This window comes from Rattus norvegicus, chromosome 1 (genome assembly GCF_036323735.1).
Source record: "Rattus norvegicus strain BN/NHsdMcwi chromosome 1, GRCr8, whole genome shotgun sequence".
NCBI classification, from domain to species: Eukaryota; Metazoa; Chordata; class Mammalia; order Rodentia; family Muridae; genus Rattus; species Rattus norvegicus.
In genome coordinates, this window is record NC_086019.1 from 106,736,738 (window position 1) to 106,758,225 (window position 21,488).

Genomic DNA, 21,488 nt, shown 5'->3' on the forward strand with positions numbered 1-21,488 from the left:
TGTGTGTGTGTGTGTGTGTTTAGAGTCGGGAGGGGGAGGGTGGGGGATGAGTAGTATCTTGGCATTGTTCTGTGTCCTTGACATAGTCCCCAGTGTATGGGTGCCCAGGAATCTTGGTCACCCTTAGCTCTGGAGCGTCCCTCTCCTCAACCTCCCCAGCCCAGATCTGCTGCTTCTCCAAATGGGGCAGACTCGTATTCTAAGGTTGGGAAGGTGGGGGGAATGGGATTAGAATAGCTGATGTTTAGACCTGAAGCCTTGGTAGATACTGTTCCACTTTAGTCCAGAGGCATTCAGATTTTGACAAGCAGCCCCTAGTCCTGAAGTAGAAAGGGCCATTGGTAACTGTACCATTGGTGTACTTGCTGTGCCTTTGGGGAGTGTGATGTAGGAGATCCAAATCTCATGGCTGTTCAATGAAATTTTTTTCCTTTCCAAACGTTTTGTTGTTGCTGTTCTTTTTGGTCCCAGGGATCAAACCCACGACATTTCACATGCATGAATTATCCTCTGCTATTAAGCTGTGTATTACTCTGAGCTGTTAAGCTAGACCCAAACTAAAGTTTTTACAGAGACCTCTCAAGGGGACAGAGAGCAAAGAGATACAGGGAGGAGCAGGGTTCAGGGACCCTCCCTCATTTCAAGCCTCTAGTTTAAAATCCTTCAAGGGGTTTTTCTATGTAAAACATATTTAAAACCAGTGAGCTATATGAGCTTCTCCTTCCTGCTTCCCTTGGAGGGTGGCTGAATGCTAAGGGAGCAAGATCCTGATCCATTTAAACTCAAGAATGCTGACCACAGATCTACAGGGTGTGAAGAAATGGGAGGGAGCAGGATGGGGAGAAGGAGGAAGTCAGCAGACTGTGTCCTGTGCTCTGAGGGGATGGTGAGGGTTGAGAGTGGTTGTGAAGAGGGAAGGGAAGCCTCAGGGTGACTTCCTGTGGGTGGCTTTGGAGTCGGTCCACTCTATATGTGTTCATCCCCATGGTTCCTGTTCCACCCACTCTGAGAAGCAGGGAAGGCAAGCTCAGTGAGTTTCTTGTTCAGTTTCTTCACTGCATGTGTACGGTGACAGGTACTGGAAGGCAGGCTCGGTGAGAAGACTCCTATCACACAGGATGCTGATGCCTCCGGGCTGGAGCTGGTATGAGGCGCTCTGCTTTCTGAAGATTCTCAGTGATCAGTGCTAAACTTGACTTGTTAGACTAGACTTGGCTTTGAAAGATCAAAGCTAATATTTATTAGTGCTCCTGAAAGATCTGAAATTGCTGGACTTAGAGTCACTACATAGAAATTGGTCCCTATGTCTCCCAAGCTATGAGATCAAAAGCTGCCATCTGGTCACACTTGGCATTTTCCAGGAATTGTGTTAGGCACTTACTCATAACCCAGTAGGTGAGGAAACAGGTAGTTAGGCAACGGTGACATCGTGTCCCTAATCCATGTCCCTAAAACCAACTAGAGTGACTCAGGGATCTCTGGGGGTGTAATGGAGGACCCTATGTCCTCTTCACCATCAGGGATTCCTGACACAACGCACAGATTCCAAGTTCTGTATTCACTGTGGTCTTTATTGGCAAGCCAGGAATCCATGGAGTACAGTGGGTCACTGTCACCTATTTCATTTTGAGCCACCACTCTGAAGTAGCATTTCCTGCTGTGCCACCATGTACTTGTCACTGAGGGCACCCACAGTTGCAGTGAACCAGGTGGGGGTGACTTTCATCCCTCTTCATAGTAGGCATCACCATCTTGGAGATCAGGATTTTGCTTCCAGGTCAGAGTCACTGTGTTGGGGGCCTCTTCAAATAGCTTTAGGTTTGCAGGAGGACCAGAAATGTGGAAGAATTGGAGGTTTGTTGGTTACCCTGGGGTCAGGGCTGTGCCCTTACTGTAGCCACCTGCCCAGCCTTCTGTGAGTGGTAGGCAGCAGATGTCCTGGAGTCAGAAAAGCCTGTTTGTGAAGTGCTACTTTGCCATTTAATAGCTTGTGCCCTTTGGCAAGTTTATGATACCCATTGCCTCATTTGCAAGAGGAAGACTAACAATGGCTGCTCATTTTACAGGGTTAAGGAGTAAGGTGACCACCATGTAGTTAATATTCAATAAAGGTTCTCCTTTTTTTCTGTTCTTGGGGGCTGTCCAGACCTTTATTGAAAGCTTCCAGTCCTCTGTTAAGAGGTCATTCTAATTCTTAGTAGATTCCTCTTCTCTGGCACCTCCTGGCCCTCACCCCATCTCTACCCTCTCCCTGCAGATTTACTCTGTTTATGCTTCATTTATCTAATCAGATATGACCAACCACAGGATCAGAAACAAGGGTTGTGATCTAGGTCAATGTCTCCAGGGCTTCTGGACTCTGAGATAAGAGGGTACAAAAGCCTCTCTACGGTCAAAGGCTGATAAAGCCTCCCTTTGTGGTTGTCAAAGTAGGCTTCACTGTCCACTCACCCGCAAAAGTTGTGCCTTAGGTTGCTTAAGTAGCTGTGGGGAGCTACACAGGGTGTAGAAGGGTGGCTGCAAATGGCCTCTGCTGCCCTCTGTACCTGCCACAAGCATGAAAAGTATGCAAGGATTACCCCCTCTGTCCACTGCCTTACCTACCACATGCAAATAGTAGTAGTGGTGGTGGTGGTGCTGGTAGTGGTAGTAGTAGTAGTAGTAGTAGTAGTAGTAGTAGTAGTACCACCCCCTCCCCCAACCAGGACCCTTCCTGAACCTGCTACCAGCATGTAAACAGCATAGTGTGTGACTCCAAACTCATTCTGAAGCAAGATCTGATACTCTCTGTAGTCAGAACACTTGATGTTGTTAATGAGGAATTAGGGCTAATTTTTGCCCTTGGTGATGGTTTTCCAGCCCTTGATGGTGATGCTGTCTTTCTGTCAGGACACAGTGGACAGTGGTGAGCGTTGGGTAATAACAGGAGGCAGCACACTCAGTCACTGGAAAGAATTTGGAAGAAGGAGGCTCTTCTGGTTATTGAAGATTCTCCTTCTAGGCTCCAGGGACAGGGATCTGGTGACTGGCAGAATCAGTGACAACAGGACAATAATGCCTTACAGCACACAATTCAGTTATGCAGGGGGAGGCGGTCTGGGGGACAGAATGGGTGACAACTCAGAGAAGAAGTCGGGTATGCAGAGGGTTGTCCCAGTAGCCACTGTGTGGCTCTAACCAACTGCTGAGGTCAAACTGGGGGCTCCTGGGGTGGAAGACACACAGGTAAGGAAGGGAACTCTTCAGGTTTAAGCCTTCACTCCAGAGCCTTTCTCAACCTCTTTCATGGTGGTCACAGGGCATACCAAGATGTCTGACTGCTCCAGAACACTGGGAAGTATTCCATCTGTGTCTCCCAGCCGGTGAGATCTGGGCAGGTAGGTCCTGTGTCTTACTTGTTTCAACATTCCTTCCCCCCTCCATTGGCACACAGAGATACTACTTCGGCACAGTGTTTGTTTTGCGTTTTTTTTTCAAGCAAGGGGATCCCAGAAGTTACCTTTGGCTTTGTCCAGACATAAGAAATATGATGAGTTGTTCTTGATCAGAACATTGCCCCATTTCCCCTGTGGGATGAAACCTCAGGGGACCTTGAACCTGTAGCTCTGTGTCCTCACCTGGTGGTAACATGGTATGGATCCTTATCTAGCTCCACAGGGTCCCCAACCCCAGCCTTACTGACAATTTGGATATGAAAGAAGTTTTTTGGCATCTTGGTGAGGACCACTGCCACGTAGCGGGTACCTGAGATGCCGCCTTCCATGCACTTTGTACTCTTCTTGCTGCCTTCAGCTCTCATCTCAAGGTTGTAGCTGGATGGTAGGTCCTGTCTACCGGCTCACACCAGCCAAGGAAGATGCTTGAGTTAGAAGAGTGGTCCTCAACCTTTCTAATGCTGCGGCCCTTTAATACATGTTATAGTGACCCCCCCAACCATAAAATTGTTTTCGTTGCTACTTCATAACTGTAATTTTGCTACTGTTATGGATCATGATGTAAATATCTGTGTTTTCTGTTTTCACTCTTGTGAAAAGGGTCACTCAACCCCCAAAAGAGTTGTGACCCACAGGTTGAGAACCACTGAGTCAGAGGACTCAGACATGTTTAGGCCCTGTGCCAGGCCTGGAGGTTCTAGGGTATCACAGACCTCTAGTTGGTCCCCAAATTCATCCATCCCAATCCCACCCCTAGTTCCTATACTCAGTTTGCTCGAATCTTAATTTTCATTACTTCTACAACAGCTGGGAAAGGGAGCATATATGTATAGTTCTCCAATCCATTTTGATTTCTGTCCCTGTGTAAAACACCTTAAACCAATGATTGTTAACTCTGGTTAAACATTAAATGGGAAATATGTGGAAACCCACCACCAGCAATTAGTGCCTGGGTCCTAGTTCAGAATAGCCCTAATTGAATTTACCTGGGGTAGAGGGCAGGCATGGATGTTTATTAAAGTGCAGGTGGTTTTACTGTGTAAGATGCGGGCGATAGGAATCCTCTAGCTATAGCAACTCTGGCGCCACAGTTCTCAGTCTTGACACACCGACTCCTGGAAATCAGTTGGGAGGGGTGCAGCTAGTAATTAATTAGCAATCATAATTAAAATACCGACACTGCCAAGGGGTTTCTTTGGAAAGAAATGGAAGCGATTTCAAGCTTATGTCCAAGTAAGTCAGTGTCATGCACCCTCAGCTTCCAAAATAATCTCTGGAATGAAGAAAGAAGTGGGGTTGATTCTTGTAATGATGTTTGCTCTTCATCAGCAATCGGCACGCCCTACAGGATGGTTAGTGAGTGAGCCTGTGGTATTCCCTGTAGATCAGCATACCTCAGTGGCCAAACAGCCCTATCCTGACCCTTAGGTGCGTTCCTTAACACTAGGCAGTATCTCTCAACTATGGGATTATGAGGAAAGGTTTCCTCAGTCTCAGGTGGGTCACTACCACCCTCTCAACTGACCACCAGAATACAGCGCATGTAAGCTTTTCCCTCTTCTGTGGTGAAGCTGGGCACTTTGTCATCCGCCTCCCCTGTCTTAATCCAGGACTTCTTGCCAACTGCCTTTATCCTACTATGACCAATTTTACAGGTGGATCTTCTATTCATGTGCATGGTTACCCAAGAGCCCTAGGAACTGCACATGGCCTTGGGAGGCTTCGGATGGTCTCAAGACAGACAACAGCTTCACAAATGGGGCTTGGAGGCAAAGGTTAGAAAGGTCACTGACCAGAGGTCTGGCTAGCCTGAGGCATCACCGGGCTCTGAGTTTTCTGAATCCCTCACTTGTCCTGTGCCCAGCACTCCTAAGATGTGCTCAGAGAGTTTGATCCTTGCCTCTCTGAGCCTCCTGCCTACCTAGAAATGTCTGCTTGGCAGCCCCTGGCAAAGCACGTTTAGCTGCCTCTCACACCGTAAGCCCCTCCCAGATAAGTTCTCTCTCTTTTTGGAGGTTCCAGAATAGCCATGCTTTCTAGTGTTACTGTTGACCTTGGGTTACAGCTACTTATCTGTCTCCTAGTTTTACACCTGTAGGTATTCTGCATCTTTGTGTTCTCAACACCAAGGACACAGAGGTGGTAAATGAAAATTCGAACCTTCCCATGCCAGTTTTGTGGCATGGCATGTGTGTGTGAGTGTGTGTGTGTGTGTGTGTGTGTGTGTGTGTGTGTGTGTGATGAATGTTGAAGGTCACAAGGCCAGCTCTTTATCATGTTCAAACCAATCTAAACTCCCTTTCCTGCCCCAACTCCAGCTTCCCATGCTTACTTTATCCCTACCCTTTGACCTCCCACTTCATCCCATTTTATTTCCCACTTCAGTGCTCTTTGCAACCAACCTCACCTCTACACTTCAGTCCCACCTCTCTTTCGCCCCACCTCCTCCTTACCTCCAACCGCATCCTCACTTTTTACCAACACTCAAGTGACTACCACAAGATGTGTTGTGTACTGCAGGCTTGGCTGTGCATTTGAAAGGCATTAGATGAAGATGCTAGGTAAAACCCCTACCCTGTTCCTGGTGGGAAAGAGGCTTAGAGAGGTCTCTTGACCAAGGCCACTTACGATATTAGGTGGTTGGCTTCTGGTTGTAAAGCCAATATTCTAATCCCATTCCCAGTCAAAACTCAAACTGTCCAGGGCCTCCATCCCAGCCACCCTCTTTGATTACTGAGAGCTGAGGGCTCTCAAACAACTCCATGGCTGTGCCCTCACCTAGCACATTGAGGTTCACAGTTGCCGTTGCTATGTGACATTTCTGAGGCTGAATAGGACCAAGCTGATGCCTTTATGTATACAATTGGAGATGGTGAGCAGGTCCTGGTCTTCCCTGAGTTCCACAGACACATGCTTCCTCTTGGTCACCTACATACCATCCTTGAACTAGGTCACTTTGGGGAACAGCCTTGCTTGGAAGGGCATCTTAGTCACCTTCATGGTCACAAGACAGCTAGTGTTTCCCAATGGATGAGTCAGTGGAAGGAGATCTACAGGGCAAGACATCAGGGGATAAGGGAGGAACTGGCGGCCATAGGGGTATATGTGTGGTGGCTATGAGCATACAGGCTGGCCCAGCATCCTTGAGCCTTTTCTACCTTTAGAGGGCCTTACCTACAGTGGATACGGAGACTTCATTTTCTGTGCCGTTTTCCCAGAATGTGTATTTTCATTCATGCTTCGTGTCCATGTTGGGAAAATGAGCATGTTATTCCTCACCCTGCTTTACCATCGACATACCAGGCAAGCTTGTGATCTGAGGTGAGGAGGAGCATGTATGAGTGCAAGCATTGGCCAAGTCAACATCTCTTGCTCCCTTTCTTTGTCCCTGTCTTGTCCTCACTGCTATCATTCTTCAGCCACCCTTTTGTCATACACAACTCAGCCAGGGCTGAGTGCATGGTTGACATGCCACTCTTCATGGTTGCCAGATGCTCCGAGGAGAAGGAAGGGCAGGGACTGACTGGGTCGGAGTGTTGACATGAAAGAGAATGAAGGGAAAAGAGTGGGTACCACAGTCATGGGGACATTCGGGGTTGCTGTGTCAATCAAAATTTATGAGAACAAGGCTGGCAATGGTTAACGGGTGATGAGAGTGCAGTGAACAACAGGTGGAGGGTGCTGAGGAAAGCTCAGAGGCTTGGCGGTCAGGAGGACCAAGAGGTGCTTTGTGAGAAGTTGGTTAGTGGAGGATGAACCTCTGAGACTTGGCATGCTCTCTTGAAAGAAATAGATGGAAGAGATGTAGGTGGTTACTGGAGTTGGGATGTTTAGTTGTACTTAAACTGGCTGGTCTATGGGAGCCCCAGGCTCACTGAGGTGGTAAGAGGCAGTGTGGAGCAGTCATGGAGAGGGAGTAAGGGATGGTTGGGATCAAGAAGTTTGGGATAACTAGGGTTGCTGGAGATGGTCAGAATCTGGAAGTAAAAGATGAGGTTAGGTAAACTGGTTTAGAATCTGCAAGGCAGAGGTTGATTAGAAGTATGGATGGTTAGAATATGAAAGGTTAGAGATGGCCAGAATCAGGGAATGGAGGAGTTTCAACTTGGTTAGGGTCTGGGGAAGGGCTGGAACTGGGAGATGGGTAACTCAATGTCCATCAGGAGGGTATGCTGGGGTCAAACAGTTTGGGTCAGCAGAGAGAGAGTGTGTACCTTCCACAGTGAGGGTGACATACTGCTGTATTCACAGGGTGCCCATCCTCCATGGCCACTGTGGTGTATTCCCTGTCATCTCCGCTCTGTGTATCACTAATGACCAACTCAGTTTGCTTGCCTGTGTGGCTCGCACTGTACTTGAGGCTATTTGACAGCAGTCACCCATCTTCCTCTCAGGCTACTGATGCATCCTTAGACATCAGCTCACATTCAAGGGGTGAGCGGCTCCTCTCTTTTACACATGCATTTTTGAAGCTGCTCATAGATCTAAAGGGAAGGCCCGTAGACAGACTAATTTTTAGCATCCTCCCAAATCACCCCACACACTTTCGCCACAGTTCTGTAGGTTCCTCCCTCTTTTTCTAACCCCAGAAATCACAATAACTCTAGGCACTAGTATATTTATGTACAATATGTGACCTATGGAAGTGCATGGCAGAGACAGTGTTGGCTTTACACAATTCATTCACCCATCTGGTCTGTTTGCTAATATGTAAATTGGGACAACAACTTTTATTTTACAGTCTGGAGCCCTAATGCCCTCCCTGCCTTGTCTCTCTGATGTATGGGCTTTTGTTCAGGTTGTTTCTTTGGGTGGGGATGCTGTTTCCTTCTCTGAAGGCTGAACTGCCTTTTGTTTCTTCTGGATAATCTTGCGGCTTTGCGATGGCTTTGTGACATTGCCTTCCTTTGACTCCCCACAGCTGCTATGCCTACCTCCATCACAGCAATGGTGAATTCGTAGGGCAGACTCCAGGCGTGGTTCACATGTGTGGCCTCTCACTGTCACACACATGCAACAACTGCGTATAATATGGGAATACGTCAGACTGGTGGAATACATGACGTGAGAACCATAGAGCTGTTATAGAGCTATTTCCTGAACTGACACATTCCCTCCTGGAGGGAATGGAGGCTTATAAGACACCTGAAGCTAAGGAAACTTGCAACCCTCGGGAAACGGAGGTTTGCTAGGCCCCTCCCCATGACTATGTTAGCAGTGAACCATAGGTAGGCAGAGGAGACTGAACACTGAGCAGGAAGCTCTGGTGAGGAAGATTTGTGAGTTGTCACTCACTCTGAGGTGGGGCTTTGGTGGTGCAGTTGCTTTCCAGACATCCTGCAACCCCTAACTCAAGCGAGTGAAAGTGACGTCAATAAACTCACTGGCCCACCAGGTTAGACTTGGTAGAATAGTCTTTGGGATATCGTCAGTACAGTCTGACAGTCTGGAGGCGAGCAGACAGGGATTCACAGGGGGAGTCTCACAGCTAAGAGATAATAAGCGTTTGGTCTATGATTTTTCAGCTGACAATATGACCTCAATGTGTGTTGACTCTGGCTTAGTAACTATTATAATTTCATTTTCACCTCTGCCTCCTCCACTAGAAGAGCCTTCTCTTTTCAGTATTCATCACGGAGTCTTGTCAAAAGCAGATGGATGGATGGATGGGTGGATGGGTGGATAGATGAATGGGTGGATGGGTGGGTGGATGGATGAATGGGTGGATGGGTGAATGGATGGATGGGTGGATGGGTGGATGGGTGGGTGGATAGATGGATGGATGGGTGGGTGGATGGATGGGTGGATAGATGGATGGATGGGTGGGTGGGTGGATGGATGGATGGATGGCTGGGTGGATGGATGGGTGGATGGGTGGATGGATGGGTGGATGGGTGGATGGATGGGTGGATGGGTGGGTGGATGAATGGATGGATGGGTGGGTGGATGGATGGGTGGATGAATGGATGGATGGGTGGGTAGGTGGATGGGTGGATGGATGGATGGGTGGATGGATGGGTAGGTGGATGGGTGGATGGATGGGTGGGTGGATGGATGGATGGGTGGGTGGATGGATGGATGGATGGGTGGATGGATGGGTGGATGAATGGATGGATAGATGGGTGGGTGGATGGATGGGGGCTGCCATGACAGGAATTCCAACTGTCCAGCTCTCACTGAGCCACTTGCAATGGACAGTGAGATGGCCCTTCAGTACCAGGTTCCTGACTGGGCAGAGAATCTACATGTTGCTGAGTCTGGCATTTTTGATCTTAACTGTGTGAGTCAGACCATTCTCAGATGGTCTGAGATCATACTTGTTACCCCTTCCTGTTGAACTGCCACGCAGAGTCATTCTCTTCCTTGGAGGGGTGGATCTCAAACACAGCTGTCTGCCACGGTCACTGCCACCAGTTTCACTTCTTCCATGACCTTTGGCTCATCTGCAGCAGGGAGCAGGGAGGTCGAGTTCGGAGGTCATTGACCTGTGGCCTCCAGCTGCACTCTTCCTTTTATTCTATTTGCTTGTCACCGTCTGCTCTGGAGTTCCGTCTTATGATATTTATAGTTTCCTCATCCAGTAATATTAACATCAGTTAAAGGGCATTTATGTAGTATTAGCGATCAGACAGGCATTATTATAACTGATTTTTAATCTAGTTCTCATAGGTAGGTTCTATGATGATTCCCCATTTTACAGACAGAGACTAGGACAAAGAAGTTAAGGCAACTTGCTCTAAATCACACATCTATAAGTAGCAGAAGCTGGGACTTGAGCCCCAGTAGTCTAGCTCCAGAGTCGGTCCTCTTAACCACTCTGCTACGCTGTCCCATGAGAGTATTTCATAGTCTCTAAGGAATATCTGTACCATATATCTCACGTTTCCTTCTCGTACTAACTCCAATCTCCATGTACTGCCTTCATGCTTAGAGCACAGTCCTCCCTCCAATATAGACCCCTCAAGGTCATTTTCTTTCCCTGAAACCCTGACAGGTCTTTGGGGCCTCGATGCCTATTTTTCTATTCAGCATGGCAATTTATGCATTTATCTTACTTTTTTCTTGCTTAAAAGGAAGTGCTTAGTTGGGGCTTCCAGCTTCAGAGGGTTATGGGTACTTGCCATAAGTATCACGGCAAGGAGCGTGGCAGCAGAACATCTGATATGGCACGGGAGCAGCAGCCGAGACCTCACGTCTTGAGACACAATTACAAGGCAGAGAGAGCTTACTGGTAAAAGCATGGGCTTTTGAAACCTCTATTTCCAGTGATACACCTTCTCCAATAAGACCACACCTCCTAATCCTTCCCAAACAGTTCTACCATTCTCATTCTCAAACTGCCATGGTGCTTATCCACGTATCTCCCACTCAGGCTGTAGGCACTGGCATTGCTCATGTTTATGTTAGTGGTAACCAGCGTGCACTTGGTACCCAACTACCTCATGAGCTGACCAGAGCTGTAGGCTACTTACTTACCAGAGATCCTAGATATAGTATTTAATTGTATAGGATTAAGTACTCATTAAATCACTCATTGAGTAATTTCAGCCTTGAAGTTGTACAGACCTAGGACATGGAAGAAATCTGGTAACCCTTTTGGTAAATCTTTACCAAACCATCAGCCTTGTACCCACTGAACCACCTCACCAGCCCTTACTACTGTGCTGGAATCATGTCCAGACAGACCACACCAAGCCAGTACAGTTCCACATGAGAGAGGTTTACTGGGGGGAGGGAGGGCAAAGGAGGCAACAGAGATGAAAGGGGAAAAGAGAGGGAAGAAGGGGTGAAGGTCAGGAAGGGTCTGCTTTTTATTTGGGCAGGGATGTGACTGCTTGCAGGGAAGGGCAGGAGGTGAGCCAGGTGGATGCTGGGAATATATGGTGGTTGCCATGGCAACAGACACGCAGGTCCCTGTCGCCTATGGGTGATGTCACCGTCATTGCTGGGTTTGGAGGTGGTCCTCAACCGTAAATCCAGTTCCTGATACCAACACTTACTTTATATTAAAAAATTATTTATGAACATTATATTACTGATAACATTGATCTTTATCATGGATAGCGTTGGTGATAGTCTAGGTTTTTGATTTAATGGGGAATCTGCATGTCCAAACAGTGAAGGTCCTTGTTCCCAATTGGTTTTTGATTGATCAATAAAGATGCCAGTGGCCAATGGCTAGGTAAAGGTAGACGGGGCGGGACCCTTAGATTTGTGTGGGCAAGGAACTGGGAAAAAGGAGACAGAGAATCACCATGACTGGGGCTGGGGTGAGAATGGGACGTAGAAGCTGCAGGAGAGAAAGCCAAACAGCTATGTGAGAATTTGGATGGGTGGCCATTGGCCACTTCCCTGATTGGGCCTGGGATAGCAGGGAGATTTAGGAGTGGCCAGCCTTAGAGCTGGCCAAGGCATTTTGAAATTAACTGGTGTATGTGCCTGTGTTTCACTCTCAGTCCAAAGAGCTCCTGGGTGGGTGGCTGGAAGCGTGTGACCCAAAGTGGTGTACCCCAAACTTACAGATAGCAAATACCTTCTTCAGTTTGTTGTCACGATCACTAACAATATCATTCTATAATAAACCTTAGATTCATGAGTGACGGCCTGTTCTTCCACATCACTATAATGTAAGAATATTCTGTGTTTTCAGGTGATTTATCCTATTAGCACATTGAGACAACATTTACAGCATTTGCAATGCTGAAGTGTTGACTTTCTATCAAAACCATGCACATCCATGTCTGGTCCACTCAGTGTGGTTGTGACATGAACTTAGTGCTCAGAATGAGTCCATCTGTGTTTTACTGAAAGGCTCAGTGTCCTGCCTCTGAGAACAGGTGTGGAAGGCAATGAAGGGGTTTAGAAAGAGACACCTGAGATCCCTGTTCCCCAGAGTCATCATGACAGACTCTGGAGGATGCATGCACATTTCTTTAAACATACCCAGGCCCCATAAATCTCTCCAACTTCGTCATCCAGCCTGGTGATACCCAAAGTTTTTTGTCTTCCTGTAAGGATCATAATCTGAATGAACCCATTGGATGCGTCCCTGCTAGGAGCAGAAGTTCCATTACCTTCAGGGTTATTGAATTCAGGCTTTCTGTTCAAAGGTGGGTAGACAAAGGCATGGGAAGAAGAAAGTGACAATTTCAGATCAAAACGAAAATAGCAGAATGACTAGAAACAAAGTCTAAGAACCAGCCTCTTCCAACAGTATCAGAGGGTGTCCTCTTGATCGGCTACAAGAGAGGAACTGGCTTATAGATTATGAGAGAGCATGAGAAGGCAGATGATGCAGAAGCCATGGTAGGGACAGAGTGGTCACCCTGACCAGGTGCTGCCCACCTTGACCTGTCTTGGGATGGGGTCCTTTCGCTCCAATGCAGGTGAAGACATTGGTGGTGTCAACCTTGGTTTCTACATCTTCTAGTGGTCAGAATTCTAATGACCAGAGAGATTGGTTCATTAAAACTCAAGGATCAGAGGCATTTGGACTCTGTCTAGGTTATGCCCAGAATCCTGGAGGAAACCCCTTAAGGGGCTAAGCTCATCAGGTAATAAATACTTCCTGCCCCGCTAAATGAATTGATCAATTGGAAGGTGGAAGAGAGGGTTGCAGGGGATGGGGAAGGAACCACCATTCACAGAGCAGTCATTATGTGTCTGGGCCAGGACACAGACTCTATAATTACATGGTTAGTGCTTAGCAAGAGTTCGTTGACTGAGCAAATAAACAACAACAATAGAAAAATAGATGTGCGAGAGAGGTATAGTTAGTTTATGTTGATGTAGAAATTGAAACTCAGTGAGATACCCAAGATAACAGAAGTGAGATCTGAATCTAGGTCTGTCTGAGTTCACACGCATGCAACTGGGGATGTGGAGTAAAGACAGGGAGGTGCTAGGTTCTCTCGCTGCATTTGTGACACACAGGCTATCTTTGTTCGTGCGTGCGTGCGTGCGTGCGTGCGTGCGTGCGTGCGTGCGTGCGTGCGTGCGTGCGTACGTGCATGTGTATGTCTTCTCCTCTGCAGGGCAGGGGAGAAGCCCAGGCCTGATCCCAGGTTCCTGCTCCTTGCTGGGCACCGACCTCCATATCCCTCCACTTCTATTTCCCTCTTTATTTTTTGAGCAGCCTTCCCAAGTCAGGGGAGCCATACTCCACATAGACCTTTGCAAAGTCCTTACTGGGTACCTTGGCCCAAGTCATCAGCATCTCCTTTTCGTTTGTCACCTCCTGCTTCTTTTTTTGGGTCAGGGAAACCCTAGACTGTTAGAGGGGGACCAAGATTGTTACTGTTTCCCTCTGTACTGATCTTGAGATAACCTTCCTCTCTCTGTGGGTTTTGAACTCAGAGCTTTTGTGACAAAAGCCTTTGAAATGCTTCAGCTGGATCCTGGGCCAGGGATCTCCCCTCACTTCCCATCTTCTTTAACAGCTTTGATCTAGTTTTTCTTGACCAGAGGACAGAAAGAGGGATCAGTCTGACAGGAGCCTAGTTCTCAGGAGAAAAAAACAAGGAGGAAGAGGAGGAGGAGGAAGAAGAGGAAGAAGAGGAAGAGGAAGAAGAGGAGGAGGAGGAAGAGGAGGGGAGGAGGAGGAAGAGGAGGGGGAGACAGGCCTGGCCTCTGTTGTCAGCAAGGACAGTGTAATGGCATCTGTGTGCTTATTGTTTGTAATGTACCTGTAGTTGCCTGAGTCATCTGAGGTCAGCCACTCTAGGTGGATCAGTTACACCATGAGAGGGTGAGGCAGGTGGCACAGAAATTTTCTATGAGAAGGGAAAAGAAAAAAATGAGAGCTTTTTGTGTGTGTGGGGTGTTGGGGTTATGTGTGAAAAACCGGGCAAGCCATGTGGGAATGAGCGTGCGCAGGCTGATTCTGTAGCAAAAGATCAGCTTTCACATCACACTCTCCCTGGGCTACGAGCTCCCAAAGGGCATGGATCTCCTGAGTCTGAATTTATATTCCATTTTCCCCAAGTGAGATGAGTATTTCATTTAATGCAATTGATATGTTCATCTCAGGCACTGGCCTAGACCCTAGAGGAAACAGGAGGGAATAAACTTGGTTTGCTTCTTGTTTGCACGGCACTCACAGGCTTTCAGAGAGCCTGTTGAGTGACAGGGCATGTGCAAGAGGCCACTCAGGGGAAGCTTGCGTGTGGGCAGAAGATCCAAAGATGGGGCTGTGGTAAAAGAAGCCGACTTCTGTTTGGGGAGGGAGGCAGAACTTTACCTTTCACAGCGGGAGTTGGGGAGGGCCTTAGAAATTATAGGGTCTTCCATTGACCCATCTCTCCCTTTCATCAGCCTCTGGAAGCCAGAAACTTCGGCTGGGCAGCAAGTCTCTGGAAGTGACCCAGAAGGTAGATATACCTCAAGGATGATTGGTCCTGGACAAACCTTTTCTGGAGGCTCCAGGATCTCCAGCCCCTTCCCTATGACCAGTCCCTTACTAGGTCCCTATGTCCCTCAGCAGCTCTGTGTCACTCCATCCATCATGACCCCTATGTACTCACTATGTAGCCATCCACTGAGTCCTTGTGTTGACTCCTATGCTTTGTCTGCTGGACTCCATGCTTCCCTCCCATCTGGCTGTATCCCTGCCCTCTGGCTTTGTCCTAGTTAACACCTTGCCCTGAAGATAATTTTGGACACCTCTTAGCTCTGGCAACACCTCAGCCCCAAGACCCCTCTCATCCTGCAAGTGTCCCTTTCCCCACACTGTTTTTGGGTTGCCATGGTGGCTCTCTGAGGCCACCAGTTTGCCCTGGCAGGGGGCCAGCTGGGGTAGTGATGGGTGGGTGGTCTCTAGGCGTCTATCTCTTTAGGGTCCAGTCTCACCTTTAGCATGTGTTTCTTGTTGATTTTATGATAGATCTTAGCAGTTCCCTCTTTCCCTCTTCCAGGACATGGGTGGGCTTGGGGATTCTCTGAACCAGGGTTCTGGACACTGCTTTATTTCCTATGGTAATCACAGGGCATATTTCACTCCAGAGCTTGTATGTTGGAAGCACTAACACTCTTTGCCTCCTCCTGGGGATCTGGGTCCAGCCTGGAGTAGGGAGCTTGTGTATTGGGGGCTGGGGGAGAAAAAGGACTAGGGGAGTTACAGGGGGAGGTACACCCTCAGGGAGGTGATAGGATGGTTTCTTAGGAACTCAGAGACACTTCTCCAGGCAGGGCGCTGGAGCTCAGGGCCGCAGGCAGACAATGACACTGTGCTGTGTTCCTTTTACAACTTCCTATGGGTCAAGAGAGAAATCAGGAAGCGTCCAGGTGGGAATGCAGGCAGGCATTCAGGGCTCTGGTTTGCTTGAGTGGGCGGAGCATGGAGAGCAAGGGCAGTGACAGGACAGGAAGTTATCTGTGGTTCACCACCGAGATGATCGTCATCAAAGTCTATCAAATTTCAGCCACTAGGGGGCACTAATACCTCTCCACCATTCAGTGATCAAGGACCTTTATAGGGTCACTTTGAGGCTCATACAGATATATGAAGGGAGACTTTTAGAGAGGTCTGTCTGCTTGCCTGCCTGCCTGTCAGCCTGTCAGTTGGTGTCTGTCTGTCTGTCTCTTGGGTTTCTCTCCTGGAAGTTCTGGTCCCCTAGTATAAGGTTCTAGGGCTTGCTTCTTCTTGGGAGGGCTGTAACTTGGCTGACTCAGTTCTAGATTTTCTCAGCCAGTCTGTGGGTTCAATATTAGTTCTCTTGGAAGTAGTGATACTTGGGTGAGGGACAGGACACATTGCCAACCCCGAGAGGCTCTACGCCAGTGCTCTATCACTGCAGTATAAACTACAGAAGAGCTTCACGGGCCATAAGTTATCAATGAATAATAATTGTCCTGCGTTATGAAGTCCTTCCTGTGTCATGAGCCATGTGGGGGCACATGTCAGAGGTGATTTTGTTGATCCTCAGGGCAGCCTAGTGAAGTAGATGCTTTTGCTATCTGTATTTGTCTGAAGGACTGAGACTGAAAACATTTTTGTTAAGACACTCTCTCTCATGCCTTGATTTTAAATAGCAACCAGAGGTCTTAAACAGGCCATGGTGAGGCCACGCTTTGCCTGCAGATGTCTTTTATTTGACCTCCACAACGTGTAAACAAAAAGTAGCCGTTCACGGAAAAGGGAAGATGTCACATGTGAATTTCAATTGCTAGTTAGTGGGAGGTGAACCACAACCATCTCCTCAGAAGGGTGTTCTCTCAAGTGTCCCCCACTCTTTCCCCCATACACGTTTCCCCATTTCCTGCCTGAACTCTGCTGGTCAGTCCTTTCAGCCCTGGCTGCACACCAGAATCCCCGAGGAGCTTAAAAACATTCCCGATTTAATGGTCTGGGGAGAGACTCTGGGCATGGCTAGTTTTTCCAGCCCCACCCCTTTGCTGAGATGGCTCTAATTCACAGCTAGGACTGAGAGTCATGAGAAGAGACCATTTTGCAATTTCTCGTTTAGATCATAGACCTTGAGTTCTTACTTCAAGGCTATCTTACTGGCCAGAGTGATATGGTGTTTATCTCATGACCTTGTACACAGAGGACTTCGACTCTGTTCTTTGGGGACCTTGAAGGTAGATTCAGTGGCTGTGAGGGAAGCTGCTCCATACCCTGGCTCCCAGCCATCTTTTAATTGCTTCCACCAGAGACAGAGCTGGAACAGACTTGCCCTGAGACCCCTCCTCAGCTTCCCTTCGGTGCTTTCTCCTTCAAGTCCAGCCCCCAAGGATTAAGATCACTTAGGGCTTTTGTTTGTGCTCTTGTCTTGCCTCTGCTGGCGGCTGGGTCCGTCTCCCATTTCTTAAGTGGGATTAGTATTCCTCAATGTAGATAAACTACACCTTCCTGCAAGTGTGACGTTCACACAGTCCATTTGCCCCTGGCTCTGGAAGTCTTAAGCAACTGAAGAGTGTAGCAATCCCTCACACACATCCGTGCGATTCATGTTTTTCCTAGTCTCTTCTCCCCGAGAGATTTGAGCTGTGCCGACCATCCAGCTCAAACCTTGGATCAGAGGAGGTTGCTTCTGGTATGGGGGCTCCTGAAGGACCAACTCATGGCAAACACTCAGGCTACCCATGAGACCCCCCTTCATGTTCCCTCACCCATCCCACTTGCCTCCCACGGTCTTGGTTGTCTGGGAGAAGGTCTCCATGTGGGTGGTGGAGCTAGAGAACTCCATGGACACATATTCCTATACCATCTGCTGGTGTTGAGCAGTCGCCATGGTGACAGCAGGTTCGGGCACTCACCTGTGTGGTCCAGGGAGAGGCCACTGAAGATGAGGGAGTAGGAGGGATAGTCGGAGGTGGGGTGTTTGTGTGTGTGTGCATATGCACATGCACTCACACATTTGCTGTGTCGGTGGACACAAGGGGAGATGGGAATGCATAGAGAAGAGCTATCAGGCAATGGACTTCTGCTCTCTGGCTTCTCTTTTCTTTACTTTCCATTTCCCCTTCCCTGACTGGTTACAGGAACTAGTGAGCTTGTTCCTCACCCAGAAACACAAACAATCCCAGGTTCCCAGAGAGGGAGAATAAGGGGCTTAAACTTACCCAGCTGGGGAGGGCTCTCGGGGGTGGTCGGTGGTGGGCAGTGGGTGGTGGGTGGGAGGGGGCAGGGGCGGGGTCAGAGGGAGTAAGGGGGGCGTAAGGGAGGTTGGGGGTGGTGGAGTACCTGTTAAGAGGTACTTGGGAGAGGAAGGCAGTGCTGGGTGTGTCATCAATAGGAAATGAAGTCAGGCCAAAGGAGGGATTTCTGACTATGCCATTCTGGGGTAGGCCTTGCAAGGAAGCTGATTAGCTCTTGTTTCAGGGTCCTGGAGGCTTGTGGTATTTGGAATGGTGAGACAGGTGACTGTTCCCACAGCTTTGCTCCCATTTGACTCAGGACAAAGCGGAGCCTCAGATTTTTTTCCTTATACTTTTTTGAACCAGTAGTTTAATATATTAAACATATAAAGTGCCATGAACATCTCCTTCCCACTCCTCAGGCCCCCAGATAGGGACCTGCGTGCCATCTGGGGTTTCCTCTGGATCTCTTCCATGCAGACGTGCATATGTGTATGTGGTCTACCCATTGTACATGTCAGGAGCCTGTCAGACACACAGTTCTGCCCCCGCTTTCTCTCCATGCTTTGGGGATCTCTGTACGACAGTTTACAAGGCATTTCTTTGTTCTTGATGACAGCCCCCCGTGTTGCAGTGAGCAGGTGCACCTGCCTCTTATTTAACCTGCGTGGTTGTTTTTTTTTTAAGAACCTGTTTTGCATATGAGGCATAAACATGTCTGATTAAAATGACCTACCCATATTTCTCACCCAGACTAGAATCTGAGCTTCTTGCTCCTCCAGCCCTGCCTTGTCCAGTGGCCTCCCGGGAACTTCAAGCCTTCTCCTGAGCAGGTGCTCTGAGGCTAACTCCCAATCCCCACCTTATACATCTCTGGGTTCCGAGACCATTTATTCTGCCTCAGACCATATCTCCTTCTTGTACAGAAAGTAGCAGTTCATGTCTCTTCCCAGGGGAAATGGCAGAGAGTCTTAGCTTCTGTACTAACCCGTGGCTTCCAACCCTTGAATGCTGTGCCTGTGGCTTGGAGGCCCAGCTACCGCCCTGCCAGCGGGATAGCCGATCTCTTCCTCCTTTGTTCCAATAGCAGGCACTGATCATCACCAGGTCCTTAGATGCCATATACACTCTTGGGGGAGTCTTTTTCTTAGGCTCTTATCTCAGCTCCAGGGCACACAGCTTGGCGGTAGGAATTAGGGGAGGGGAGCAGGCTGGACCCAGGAATGGGCAGAACGCTGGGGGGGGGGGCAGGCCTGAGGGATGCTGAGGCGGTGGCCAGAAGTGCACTTCCTGTGGCGTATGGTAAAGGTTCTGCTTCTCACTTCTATAGGCTGGGACTTCACCGACCTGAGGGGCTCAGGGTGACATATGTGCCTGTCCATGCTTGGGCACAAGAGCGCACACAGCCTGACAGGGTTGGGAGAAAAAGCCAAAGGCCTTCGTCTCCCCAGAGGTGCACTGGATGAGACTGGTGGACATACCATCTAGCATGAATCCTGGGAGTACCATTTGTTCTGCGTTGTGTAGCCTTGTGGGGTCAGGGAGGACATTAACCCTCCTCCTTCATACTCTTCAGTCTGAAATCTGTGTAGAGGGGCTCATCTGTTGGGTTCGAGATCTCCCTGAGCTGAGAGTAGTTCTTCCCTGACAAAGGGCCCCAGGGAACCAGATCATAAGCCACCTGGGACAATTCAGCTGTGGAGGGTACATCACAGACAATAAGGAAAAAAGTAAGGGTGTCTAAAGCTCAGACTGGGTTCTAGAGAGAAGGAGCACACTATCCAATGACAGCAGGGCCTGGGTGTGATGGGAATGTCCCCTTGCCCCGCCCTTGGCCTCCCTGGCTCACCTGTTGCAGCTGGTAACCTGTTAATTACTTTGCCTTCCTGGAAGCTTCCTATTCCCATCTTTGAGGTTCCCTATGGTGCAGGGCACCTCCATGAGGTGGGGCTGAAGGCAAGTGGGAATCCTGAGGTATTAACAGACCAAATCCAGCTTTATGTGTATTCCCAATGCCCACAGGGGGTGCCAGTGAGCATGAGGGCCAACACAGGAGCTCATGGGATGAGAAAGGGGGTGGGGGGGGGTGAGGCACAAAAGTCTAGGGTGTAAGGAGAGAACAGGAAATGACAGACCCAGGAGGCTAGTTTTGCTCAAAATGCTCTGTTTATTGCTCTATTCAATGACCACGAGCAGATTATAAAAAGACACCAAATGTCTCTGTATGCCGTGGAATAAATATTTAAAGTCAGCGATAAAAACACGTGGCTCCAAGATAACACATGTTGCCAAAGAGTCATGCATGCCCTGCTCATGGGCTCTCAACACACACATGGACAAGGGAACACACGGAGCAACATGTAGCGAGGAGACATTTGGGGTTTCCCATAGTGACACAGAAAGATGCCTCGCAGGTCTGGAGCTGTCCCCACCCTACTCTTGGAGGGCCCCCTCAGGGCTCAGATCCTTAGGGTTTCCCACTATATCTGTCCTCTTTCTCTCCAGTGTCTCATAGGCCAGAGATGCCCACCCTTGCCCGGGAACCTTCTCAGCTGGGATCTCGGTCAACCACCACATTCTCCTCTGCCTGGTCTCCACCATCCACATCCTGTGAGGCCAGAGATTGGTAGACATCTCTGCCTGGGGAGCAGGGTGGGTGTCTGGGAATAGCGATGTGGGTGAGGGCTGAGGGGTGAGAGCTCAGATCAGTACTCCTTTCCTGGCTGAGGGGACACAGTGTTTGGTACAGATAGCTGTGATGGATGGACAGACAGAACATGTTGTGGTAGGACACTTGGGGTGTGGCATGAAAACATTTTGGACCAAGTAGCTGTGGAATCATGGTTAAAACTGAGGCCCCAGGTCTATATAGTGTGGGTCAGGCCCAGGGGCCCCAGGCCTGGCCTGGCACATTCCTCCCCTGCCCTCCCGAACTCTGCAGTATGTACAGTAGAAGAGCTAGGCTTGGGGTAGGGACCAGGCCAGGACAACAGATGGGGGCAGACTGAAGGGGAGAGCCAGGGAACAGGCCCAGGACCCAAGGTAAGACCTTGGGTAGTTGGGGTGAAGCCCCAGCCTCAGACTCGGCAGTGCCCAGTGGATCTCAGAGGAAGAGTGTGGTCACTCTGAGGACTGGAGGGATAGCTGCTTCTCATAGAGGCTCATGGCGTGGTGCACAAACTGATACTGTTCGCATGTTTGGATCATGCCGCCCCTGCCAATAGAGATGCAGTAGGCTGCAGGAGGGGATCCCCAAACACTAGGGCCACCGGCTGGTCTGCATCTTAGAGAGACCAACTCTCCCCAGCCATTGCCCCTTCCTGGGATACACCTTTGTTTCAAGCTCCCGTCCTTCCCGCTGGCTGCCTCTCTTCTGCCTTCCTCCTGGAGAGAGCTGACTGGATTCTGCTCTCTCCCATTTGGTTTTTCTGCTCCCTTACACACCATGTCTGGTTTGTCGACTGTCCCTGGATTCAC

General features: G+C 49.0%; 2 protein-coding genes across 13 annotated transcripts in view; both read right to left on the minus strand.

Annotated features, from left to right (window-relative positions):
• Nucleotides 1-1,458: 1,458 nt before the first annotated feature.
• On the minus strand, nucleotides 1,459-17,995 carry Igsf22 (immunoglobulin superfamily member 22). Its single transcript, XM_039097476.2, is given in 22 exon segments — nucleotides 1,459-1,660; nucleotides 1,662-1,734; nucleotides 1,737-1,827; nucleotides 2,452-2,546; nucleotides 2,720-2,882; nucleotides 3,306-3,369; nucleotides 3,618-3,830; nucleotides 4,829-5,068; nucleotides 6,131-6,251; nucleotides 6,254-6,447; nucleotides 6,593-6,802; nucleotides 6,858-6,928; nucleotides 7,310-7,411; nucleotides 7,672-7,942; nucleotides 9,680-9,766; nucleotides 9,768-9,830; nucleotides 9,832-9,877; nucleotides 10,773-10,898; nucleotides 13,525-13,557; nucleotides 13,560-13,704; nucleotides 14,062-14,153; nucleotides 17,557-17,995. Coding segments are annotated over 22 exon segments (2,811 nt in total). The 5' UTR covers nucleotides 17,666-17,995.
• Nucleotides 17,996-20,158: 2,163 nt separating this feature from the next.
• Nucleotides 20,159-21,488, minus strand: part of Ptpn5 (protein tyrosine phosphatase, non-receptor type 5) — a 60,474-nt gene continuing 59,144 nt past the window's right edge. For all 12 annotated transcript variants that reach the window (XM_039109694.2, XM_039109687.2, XM_063287757.1 and 9 more), the window contains one exon: nucleotides 20,159-21,225. In XM_039109694.2, coding sequence (XP_038965622.1) covers nucleotides 21,132-21,225 — 94 coding nt within the window. In that variant the 3' untranslated portion in view covers nucleotides 20,159-21,131. The remainder of the gene's footprint in view (nucleotides 21,226-21,488) is intronic.